Here is a 12,281-nt window from a genome sequence, read left to right on the forward strand (position 1 = left end):
ATATGTCATCAGAAGTCTGCAAAAAAAAAATAGCTAGCCAGTCAATGACCCTAGTGGATCTGCCGGACAAAGATAATACTCGCACCCACCAAACGGGAGTACTTTCATAATTAGTAAGTAGTAAAGTAAGCGATAAAGTGAGAAAAAGGAAGAAAATGAATAAAAAGCCGACATTAAAATTGGACAAAATGATGTATATTCATTAATAGTTAATTACATCCTAAAACTACATTTCATCAAAGGTATAGTCGGCCACAGACGTCACAACGTACAAAAGGGCAGAGGATCAAAATAGAAGACCTAAGACAAGGATTCTACTCCTCCTGTTCTTTAGTCCCGGAGGCTGCCACCTCTTTCAGCTCAGGAGCGTCAATGACAACGATGTCAGCATTTTAATCATCATTGACGATCTCAGTATTGGTGGCGTCCTGATCTTCTTCTTCAAACTCAAAGCGAGGGTCAGCATTGGCAATGTCCGCCTCTGTGACCCCGACGTCTAGGACATCACCTTCGATCGGGATTTCGAAATCTCGGCGACCATGAGCAATACTCCATCTTGACCCAGTCAAGGTTAGGAATGGCATGCGGTGCAAACCTCATGGCCACAGCCTAGCCTCCCTTGTAGCGGTTTGCCAGGTGAGTAACGAAGTCCATGGACTTCAGGTACTTAGCAACGGCCTCGGCTTCCTGGCTCCATGCAGCCTTGAGCTCCTCCCTCACCTTTAGCAACTCAGTGTCTTTGTGGGCCAAAGTGAGCTTGTGGTTGTCGTTCCGCTCGTTGGCCAAGTCCAAATCCTTATTAGCCTTGTCAAGTTCGACGTTGGCCTTATTCAGCTTGGACTGCGCCGACGTGAGATTGGACTTCTTGTCGGCCAGCTCACCAGCAGTGACATGATGAGCGTCCACCTCGGCCAAATACGCTCCCTGGAAATGCAGGTAAGGATCGCAAAGTTCTTTACTAGAACGCGCTAACGGCAACAAGAGGAAAAAAGAGTTTTAATTCAAAACAAATAGAATTATAGATAAAGGACATCAATGAACAGAAAACAAGAGGCTCACCATGGCCAAATTATGAGCGTGAATGGCAGCAGTAGCCTTCGCCTTCTCTAAGGGCATATCGTACTTGATCTGAAGGCCTTTCAGAAGCCGATAATTGAGATTGCCACCCTCTATAAGGCGGTCAAGCAAAAGAGACTCATCGTCAAGGACATTGAGTTTTGGTTGGAACAAGGACCCGTCCCGGACAGGCGACTCGGTCCACCTCTTTCAGAGAACCTCGGGTATCTTCACCTCGGCCCGCTTGATGAAGTCGGCCTTTCGCAACTTAGAGAAGTGCTGCAGCTCGAGTAGCATAGCCGGTAGCGTCAGCTGCTTATAAATCTTCGGCCACAGAGATGAAGTGTCGACCTCTGCTACCCGGTTCTTCATCAGGTTTTAGGGTCTTGATCTCCTTCCTTGGTCGCAGTAGCAACGACTGGCTTTGCCGGTGCCTTGGCGGTTCGCCCTAGCCATCTTTCTGGCGCCGCCTCAGCTTTCCTCTTCTAAAGGATGAGATTTGACTTGCGAATGGCCAAGGGGAGGGAATCCTTTTCATCCTCATCATTTCCGGCGCCTCGGTCTTGCTTTTCCCCTCGCCCTCCAGTATTGGTAGGAATGGAGGTGAATATGCGGACAGGCTTGGGCGGCATATTGCTGATTGGCAGGTAGTTTTGGTTGAGGTGAAGAGCCTCTCTGATTAAGTACTCCCGACTTGCGTACAGTAACAACATAAAGATAGTTAGCATTGAATACAAAAGCAATAACTTAAAGTCAATACAAGGGCAATAATGGCAAAAATAACAATATGAAAACCCACCATGGGGATCAGCTTCACAGAAGCTGAAAGAGGAGAGGGTCGCGTTGCTCAAGATATACGTGGCATGCGACAACTAGATGAGCGGGACCGACACCCTCTTTGTCCCTTTACGGACCGGTATGGAAGAAGCTTCAAAAAATTCGAAAGTCTCTTTCTCTCGACGTGTTAGGCGCCGGTCCGGGACATGCTCCATACGTGGGCAAGGTTTGCTCCACTGCTGGCACAAAGGAAAGTCGACAAGCACCCTCACCTAGAAGAATCTGGGCCGCTATTGCTTCAAGGAGGTAATCTTGGGATATACCGTCAGCTTGCCAGCCTTGGTGTACAGGGACATCCATCCAGCCCGCCCAAATCCTCATCGGCTTGCGATCTCTTCCTCTTCTCACCACCCTTACCTTTCGCGAAACCGTCTTTCTTGATCCAATGCAACTTGCGAAACAGGTTAAGGGTTTCAAGGAACTTCTTATACCGAATAATCCAGACATAAGCTATCGGATTACGCCATCCTAACGACGTTAATTGCGATCAGCATATGTTCCTTGCCTGGAATATATTTACTATAATTGGGTCTAGCGGTAAACGGAGACCAAAATCCAGCATGTGGGCATAAATCGCGAAATCCCCAGCTGGGCAATCCATTACTCTGCTCCCAACAGACGGCAATACTAATTCGTACCCGTCCAGAAACGCGAAGGCTCCGGCCCCTTGATACAGAATCTTTTTTCCTCACAGATTTCTAGCGAATCCGAATAGACATGCATAAAGGTCGCGCTGTCGGCATCATTGAGTGGCATGTATAGGTCAGCTAGTGAGTCATCATCATCATCCTCCGAGATGACCTCAGGAGGGTCCTCGTCCTCCTCGACCTCTACGATGGTTGATTCCCCGTCGGACATCAGGGAACGGACAACGCTATCTACTTCATTTGAGTTCACGGACGACACCCCATCATCTAGGACGTCTTCGTCATCTGACGGTCCTGGAATGGGTGCACCCTCCTCTGACGCCCATACCGGCTTAGAGGACGAGGGTTCACCAGGGGGAAAGAGTAGGGGGAGCGTTCGGCTAGCCCCACCATAGTCCCATATTGGCCTGAAACGGGCACTCTTAAGGCGTGTCCAAGCGTTGTTATAGCGGTAAGAGGGGAGGCATGTACTACCGACTCCTCAGTAGCCCTACCAGAGGTACTATAGTCATGATGACTTTTACTTCTACACGTTCTCTAGTCAAGTCTACTACCGGTGAATGAGCAGATACTAAGAGGTTAGAGGAGGTACTACTAGAGTTAAAATCACTATCGGTCATAGAAGAGGGACTCCTAGAAACATTTTGTGAATCAGAATGAGACGACATGTCTATAATTTGGAAGTATGAATCTTAGAGGAAATTTGTGGGAAAGACCTGAAAACAAAGAGCTGGAGGAAGAAATTCTCGAGCGAGCACTGAGTTCAGCCAGCAGGAAAGTTGGAAGATTGTTTGCGAACGAGATGAGAACAGTTCAGAGAGAGAGAGATAGATTGTTTTGAGAGCAAAAGCGAATGAAGAGCAAGATGAAAATGAGCAGTGGAGGTCATCCACATCCTATTAATAGAAAATTCCGCGATCTGGATTAGGCAACGTTTCGTCTCCCCGTCCTCGATCATGCCACGTGGTATGACGTGTGGAAACAACTGTGGAGTAATTACTCCAAAATCTCTAACACCGTCTGTGCGCACAAAAACCAAGACGACGATTGACATTCCTACAAATTCTCAATGGTTAAATCCTTGATGGTTTACTATTGACTAAGCAAGACATGCTTGTACCAGTCATACCGGCTTGGGGGCTAGTTATATGGGAGGTGAATAAGTTCCATATCGGTCTTGATGAACCGTTAGCGACCATCATAGTCATCTCATGTATGAGACGGTCGTTGACTATGTCATGCTGGCCTTATCAGGATACCTTGACGATGCCCCAAACTTGGGCCATTCTCAGATGGGCCTGGGTCTGATCCAGTGCTTATTCAAAGCGCCTATCGGTCTGAAGATAAGTATTGAAGATGATACAATAGTATCCAGCCAATAGGAGCAGTGTCCTATTTTAACAAGGACACTGTCGACTCCTATAAATACCCCATGACCTGAGTCATAAGGTACGTTCACATACACTATTATATTATACCTGAGACATATACCGGTTATTACCCTTTACTAACTTAGGCATCAGAGGGGTGTTTCTCAGATCAACCCCCCAAGTTTAGTTCACGTGTTATGTCTTGCATGACATCAGATCGGCTTGCACACTTAAAGGATATCGATTCACTCCAAAGCATTTATTCCATACCAGAACAATTATTATCTCTAATTAGAATGTATCTTTCGATACAACATTCTCATGTGACACAATCACTTTTTATTTTCAATAAAATTTCATGTTTTATACAATATAGATATTGTTTGATCTTAGATTATAATGGATCCAGACATCCTCTATCCAATCTAATTCCAAAATTAATTTTCGATTAATTTGAATGCAAATTCAATCTAATAAACAAAAAGTTTCATTTTTATTGATGTAGTAGAGTTTGAACTGATATAAATTTTAAATTTATCTAAATAAAATTATGCCTCTAATTATAAAAAATTGATCGTACAACAAAGTGTATCATAACATGAGGTAAATTAGGTTAGTGCACCTACGACTATTCTCGTATCTTTTGTTAATTTGAAAATTAATATTGTGTTCCTTTTGCATCCTATCTCCAAAAATGAGTAACGAGAGAAAAATTAGCTTTGACATGTAAATGACATCAATGATCCCTAATTTCCTATTGCCTTCACGTTTTTAGATAGAGAACTTCATATGACATCATTGACATCAACTGAGTATATTAATGCATGACGGAAGAAATATTGAACTATGTCTACTATAATATTATTTTCATTGAAGATAATTTATAGTTGGTCCCGTGATTTTATGCATCTATCAAATGATATGATCTGATTTCTACTTAATATAATAACACTTATTGATTAATTATAAAGGAGAGGAGTGCTATTATAATGAAATTCAGGACCTTCCATCAGACATGTAAGCTGGTTTGTAGCCAATACGAGATTTAGAATTGAAAACATGCAGACGTGTCACCTTTCCTTTAGACAAACGGTTCTTTTCTACTATCTAAAAAGTAAAAATACAATCCGTTTCTTTTTAGGTGCATTAGCTCCCAAAGTCTTTAGAATTCAGTGATTTTTTTTCATATCTTGCATATTTTATATTTCAAAAATTATTAAAAGGAAATTTTTAGTATAAGGTAAACATACTAACGTAGTAACAATGGATTAAATTAGTCACCGAAAGAAATTAAGCTAGTTATTGTTGGACTAATTTTCTTTTTAATATTGGGCTTACCATTGCCTAATTTTAATTTAAAAGTAGGCGGTCTCTTACAAGACACATTATTTATATTTATATATATTACATTTTAATAAATTTCATAAAAATAGGTGACAAATATGCAAAAAAATGTGCTTTGAAGCACATATTTTTATGTGCTTCTTGTAGCACATAAAAATTTGGAATTTCTTCAATATCTCTAGAACTTATTGAAATCTATACTAATATATTAAAAGACATTTCTAAGCAAGAAACGATGCCACGTGACGCCTTCCCTTGGAGTATTTTATGCTATGTAATCCACATGCACTAAAAAAAATAAAGTAGAAAATACATTATGTAAGATTCGATAGCATATTTACTAATGTCTTAACCACTAAACCAATTGATACTTGATGTTATTATTTCAAAGTAAAATATTAATAAATGAAAGATATAATTAATCAGGGTATAGCCCGATCTTAAAAACTAGTTTAATTTATTTATAAGGTGTTAGGACTTATCATAACTTATTAAACCCAAAACAAAAGAACGCATTGTTAATTACACATGTCAAAGTTTTATGCTTATTATCTTCATATAATACTTTGATTATTAATATCTTTAATCTAACAAATTATACGTAATTACTTTTTTCCTATGTATAATTCACAACAGTGATATTGTGCATTCACTACACCTTTACTAAACAAGTTTTGTTTCTTTTTAGAAATATATGAAAAGTTAAGAACCATTCAGTTTATATAAGAAACGTTTAGAATAAGCCGAGAAAAGTTTAGAAAAAAATAAATTGATAAATTCACATAAGTTTCAATAAGTTGTACGCCTTTAAAATTAATTTTTCGCTAGGTTCCAATAAATTAAGATAAGTTTGAAAGTTGGAATTGATTCAAATCAAATCGATCAGTTCGATTAAAAAATAAAATGAAGAGAACACAACCTAAAATGAAACATGTGAAACTTGAACAATGTAAAAGTACGAATTTATACACATATATTAAAAAGCTTCCTATCAAAGTGCAGGTGTCACATGACACTCTCTAGTCTCCAAAACATGTGTTAAGTGACACTCTTTTCAAACTTCTAATACGTATATTTATGATGTCATTTAGATATGTAACTAAAGAAGTAAGAACTGAGCACATGACATTTGAAATGAAATGTGAGAATTTGACCACCAATCAGCTACAATTTTAATGTTTAATGTTTCAAATTTAAACATAATCGTCTTATAATTATATGTAACTAAAAAGAACTAAACAATTTTTTTGTTTATCTCTAACACTTTTATAACGTCTATTTATCAATTTCGTACTAGACATAAAATTACGAAAACCTAATAAAATCAATTATGAAGTTTATGAATAATAACATATTTGATAATTTTAACTGATCTGAGGCATAGTCCCGGTCAATATACTAGCTCAATAGATTAGAAAAATCAAGAGAAATAGTAAGAAACAACAAAAACATACACTTATTAGGTACATTAAGGCTTTGTTTAGTAAATAAAAGTTTGGGGTAAAATTAGAGGGATGAACTCATGTTAGAGGATTTGACTAGTCAATCCTCTAATTTAAGTGTTTGGTGAAGAGAGGTTTCAATTAGTTTATTGAGTCTGAAAAGCACTTTTTGAAAAATCTAAGGTGATGAGCTTTTTAACATTAGATGTTTAGAAGTGAGTGGATTAATTACATTTATATCCTAAAGTTGTTGAAAATTACATTAATAAATAATAAAAGGTACAACAAGATATTATGCACATGTCTTTGTTGGTCATTTTTTTTTACAGAATTATGTAGTAATAAGGTATTAGCTACATACCAAACACATTTATACAAATATTTACCGAATATTTAATACAAACATATAGTCTAATCAGTTAATACAATCAACTATCGATTATAAATTAATATAATGAGTTTAACAACTAATAGCTATTCGCTAATTGTCAAATTGGATCTTAATTTCAAAGTAATGGAGTATATTTAAAAAGGAATCCTAAAAGCTACTTGTATTTTACTTCCCAAAAAGTTGTTGCCTTTCTAGTTTTCTCAGCTATCTTCTAAGCACTAAAATAAGAGGGAGAAGCTGCTGATAGAGAAGGGAGAGAGAGAAAATGAAGGTACAAGCATGCTTTGTCGGCCATTAGAGCTTCAACCAAGAGCTCTCATCCATTCCCTTCGATTTTCCTTAAGATTTTTCACCATTATCTTCTAAAGACTCGGATTTCATCTTTCATTTTCTATCATTCTTTGCTCATAAAACTATTTTTTGTGTTGTTGTAGGATCACATAATAAATATCCCTTATTCATTGCATTTTGAGTGTTTTTTGCTTCTAAAGTCACCTTCACCTTGGCAAAAGAAAAACCCACAACTTTTTTCTATCTCTTTTTTTCTTTTTCAGCTCCAAGTTTGCCTTTTTTAATCTATGATCCCTACAAATCTTGGGAAAAGCTGAACTGGGAATGGTTTATTTTTTGTTTTTGTTAATGGGGTATTGTATATTTCCACCCTATAGAAGCTCTCAACAATGGTGGAGTTGTTGCCTATCCTACTTCTTCTTAACAAATAATGGCCTAAGAGGTATGCTGTAGCCTTTTCTCGATCCTATTTCATTGAAGTTTTTTAGCTTCAAATTTTGGAATAACCAATTTTTTTGTTGCACTCCTAACCTATTCTGTACTGTTTTTCGAATACCATTTCACAAATATTGAATTAGAGTCGTCGATGGATGATAGAAAATTCCATTTTGTAGGTTGATTTTATATTCTTATGCCCTTGTTCTTTAGAATATTGTGAGAGGAAATACTGGGGTTTAAGGGACCATATTTTTGGGTTCATAAATTTTGTGGGTGGGAAAATGTTATGTTAGATATATTATATTTGTGGTTTTATTCAATATTGGGTTGTTAGAATGCCAATGCTTTCTAAATCACCCAAAACTTGGGTTTGGGGATTTCTCATTGTCACTGTTCAATTAGTTTACTTGTCTGAAGGGTTAAATTCTGAGGGGTTTTGTCTTCTAGAGCTGAAAAATGGACTTAATGACAAAAACAATAATTTGAGGAACTGGGATTCTAGTGATCAAACACCCTGTAAATGGATAGGTGTAACTTGTTCCAACAGCAGTTACCAGCCTGTAGTATTGTCTCTTGATCTGACAATGATGAATCTTTCGGGATCATTGGAACGGAGCATTGGCTGTTTAACCCACCTCATTTTTCTTGATGTTTCTTTTAATTCCTTGGGTGGGAGTATACCACATGAACTAGGGAATTGCTCGTCGTTACAATCCCTCTCTCTGAATAATAATCACTTTGAAGGTCCTATTCCTGCTTCATTGGGTAGTTTGTCTTCCTTGCAATACCTCAATTTGTGCAATAACCAGATATTTGGCCCCATTCCTGAAGAGTTCGGGAACCTTTCGTCACTGGTTGAGTTTGTGGCGTACACTAATAAAATAAGTGGCCCACTGCCTAGGTCACTTGGGAATCTCAAGCAGTTGCAAAAGTTTCGTGCTGGGCAAACGTCGATCACTGGAAGCTTGCCTCCTGAGATCGGCAGTTGTGACAAGTTGGAGTATCTTGGACTGGCACAAAATGAGCTTGAAGGGAATATACCTAAGGAGATTGGATTGCTTACCAAACTGACTGAATTGATTCTTTGGGGTAATCAGTTATCAGGTACCATTCCAAAGGAGATTGCCAACTGTTCCAATCTTGAGACTTTGGCTTTATACCAGAACAATCTTGTTGGAGAAATCCCTGCAGAAATTGGGAATCTCAAGTTTCTTAAAAGATTATACCTTTATAGGAATCAGCTAAATGGAACAATTCCAAGGGAAATCGGGAATCTCTCTTTAGTGACAGAAATCGATTTTTCTGAGAATCTTTTGACGGGTAAGATTCCAGCTGAATTTGGCAACATAAAGAATCTGACACTTCTCCATCTTTTTCAGAATCAGCTTACTGGTTCTATTCCAGTTGAGCTGACTTCCTCAAGGAACTTGACAAAGCTGGATCTCTCAATCAATGGTCTCACGGGTCCTATTCCTATTGGCTTTCAGTACTTACCTCAGATGATTCAACTACAACTCTTTGACAATGCCTTAACTGGTAGCATTCCTCGAGGGCTTGGGATATACAGCCCACTCTGGGTTGTGGATTTTTCCGCTAATTTGTTGACAGGGAGGATTCCTCCATTTCTTTGCCGTCATTCTAATTTAATATTGTTGAATCTTGAGTCGAATAAGTTGTATGGGAACATTCCGTCTGGGGTATTGAACTGCCCGTCCTTGGTGCAGCTTCGTTTGGTTCAGAATAGCCTGACAGGGAGCTTTCCTTCTGAAATGTGCAAATTGAAGAACCTCTCTGCTGTCGAGCTCGGACAGAACAAGTTTAGTGGTCCTATCCCCCCTGAAGTTGGAAACTGCAATAGATTGCAGCGACTCGATCTTGCAGATAATAATTTTGTCTTGGAGTTGCCGAAAGAGATTGGTAAGCTGTCTCAGTTAGTAACATTTAACATCTCTTCGAATTATCTGACAGGTAGAATTCCGATTGACATTATTAACTGCAAGATGCTTCAGCGTCTTGACCTCAGTTTTAACAGCTTTGAAGGTGTTCTGCCTGCTGAACTTGGGACTCTTTTGCAGCTGGAACTTCTCATGCTTTCAGAAAATAAGTTTTCTGGAAATATTCCTGCTGCTCTTGGGAACCTCACCCGCTTGACTGAGCTGCAAATGGGTGGAAACTCATTTTCTGGTCCCCTACCTTCTTCTCTGGGATCACTTTCAAGCTTGCAGATTGCTCTGAATATCAGCAGTAATAATCTCTCTGGGACAATACCGTCAGAGCTTGGAAATCTTATTCTTCTGGAATATCTTTACCTTAATAACAACCACTTGACTGGTGGAATTCCAAGCACATTTGGGAACCTTTCTAGTTTGTTAGGCTTCAACTTGTCATATAATGATTTGACGGGGCCAATACCTTCGATACCATTATTCCAGACCATGGATGCTAGCAGCTTTGTTGGAAATAAAGGTCTTTGTGGTCAGCCTCTTGCTGCTGGTTGTTATGACACATCAGGATTCCATCCTGTAACACCCCAAAAGAACACCGAGTCTCACCAGGGCAAAATAATTACTGTAATTGCAGCTACTGTTGGTGGTATTTCACTCATTCTTATCATTGTGATATTGTTCTACATGCGGCGACCTGTTGAAACAGTGGCTTCTGTGGAAGAGAATGGTGATGATTCCTCAGTTTCTGATATGTACTTCCCTCCTAAGGAAGGGTTCACTTTCCAAGATCTCATCGAGGCAACAAGCAATTTTCACGATAGTTATGTGATTGGGAGTGGTGCTTGTGGCACGGTTTACAAGGCAGTAATGCGCACAGGATTGACAATCGCTGTTAAGAGACTAGCTTCTAACAGGGAGGGAAACAGCATTGAGAACAGTTTCCGAGCAGAGATTTTGACGCTCGGAAAGATTAGACATCGGAATATTGTGAAGCTATATGGGTTTTGCCACAACCAAGGTTCAAATTTGCTGCTTTACGAGTACATGTCACGGGGCAGCTTAGGTGAGTTGCTTCATGGACCTTTATGTAGCTTAGATTGGCCTACTCGGTTTTCAATTGCACTAGGTGCTGCTCAAGGTCTAGCTTATTTGCACCATGACTGCAAACCCAGGATTATTCACCGTGATATCAAATCCAACAATATCCTATTAGATGACAAGTTTGAAGCACATGTTGGTGATTTTGGCTTGGCGAAGGTTGTTGACATGCCACAATCAAAATCAGTGTCGGCAGTTGCTGGGTCTTATGGATATATTGCCCCTGGTAAGATTTCTGATATAGTCATAATTCAAATCACTTCTTTATTTCTAATGCTAGTGTGTTAATTGTTACTCCATGATGCCCGAAGTTATCTTTAGTAAATGTATGAAAACAAGGGTAGCAAGAACAACTCTGCTAATATCCCCTCTCCAAATTTTGACCATATTTCGTGATTTAGTCCATGTATCATTCCATTTGGGGAGAGACAGTTTTTAACACTTTGCAGCAAAAACAACCTTTACTTGAATTCAAGATTGCTGATATGCTGTAATGTACGTCAGTCAAGTTAAATTGATAGCCTTGCAAGGACTTAATATTTATGCTTTCGCCGAAGTATGATGATTCGTAAAAATTTTAACAAGTTTTTTTTTGGGAAGTACCCAAATATATGCGACCTTTTGAAACAACTACCTATGATCAAGTTTTTTTTGATACCACTACTAATGTGTGAGCTATACAGTATGCTTTATTTCTTTTAACCATTATTGTCATTATCTTTGCTATAAGTGAGGAAATGTTTTCTTGAGTTGCAAAATTTCGTTCTGAAGGCAGTGTTCTGGTCCTTGCAGAATACGCATACACCATGAAGATCACGGAAAAGTGTGATATCTACAGCTATGGAGTAGTTCTTCTGGAGTTGTTAACTGGAAGAGCCCCTGTACAGCCCATAGATCTGGGAGGTGATCTTGTTAGCTGGGTCAAAAATTATATCCGAACTAATTCATTGACGCCTGGGATACTTGATGCTCGACTAACCTTACAAGACAAATGGATTGTTGATCATATGATCACAGTCATGAAACTTGCTCTACTCTGCACTAACATGTCCCCATTCGATCGACCATCAATGAGGGAAGTTGTGTTGATGCTGATTGAATCTAATCAACAAGATGTAAGAAATTCAGACTCTTCATCGTTTCATGATACACCTCTCATGGAAACTACAGTCTGAGCACATTACAAATGCATCTTGTGGCTCATTCTTCTCTCAACTTAATACTGTTAGTAGGAATAACAAGTCTTCATGTATATTCTATATATAGTATATTTTTTTCTTGGCCACTATTTTGTCAAGTAAAGTATAATCAATATAGTCATTGTATTCTAGAAACAATATAGTCTTGAGATAAGATTCAATGGTGATCTTATCTTGGTCACCTGATTAATAATAAAATGCCGATGTTGCATTTATCTTAAA

General features: G+C 38.7%; 1 protein-coding gene across 1 annotated transcript; it reads left to right on the forward strand.

The window, feature by feature from the left end:
* Positions 1-7,266: 7,266 nt before the first annotated feature.
* Positions 7,267-12,281, forward strand: LOC104883374 (probable leucine-rich repeat receptor-like protein kinase At5g63930). The gene is made up of 2 exons (XM_010667884.3): positions 7,267-11,086; positions 11,653-12,281. The coding sequence occupies exons 1-2, from the start codon at positions 8,152-8,154 to the stop codon at positions 12,033-12,035; spliced, it is 3,318 nt and encodes a 1,105-aa protein (XP_010666186.2). The 5' UTR covers positions 7,267-8,151; the 3' UTR covers positions 12,036-12,281.

This window comes from Beta vulgaris, chromosome 3 (genome assembly GCF_026745355.1).
Source record: "Beta vulgaris subsp. vulgaris cultivar EL10 chromosome 3, EL10.2, whole genome shotgun sequence".
Taxonomy (NCBI): Eukaryota; Viridiplantae; Streptophyta; class Magnoliopsida; order Caryophyllales; family Amaranthaceae; genus Beta; species Beta vulgaris.

Excerpts from the sequence above, each read along its gene's own strand:
- LOC104883374 (XM_010667884.3), top strand. The coding sequence starts at position 8,152 with ATGCCAATGCTTTCTAAATCACCCAAAACTTGGGTTTGGGGATTTCTC. Across the intron at positions 11,087-11,652 it reads TTATGGATATATTGCCCCTG|AATACGCATACACCATGAAG; the intron begins GTAAGATTTCTG and ends TGGTCCTTGCAG.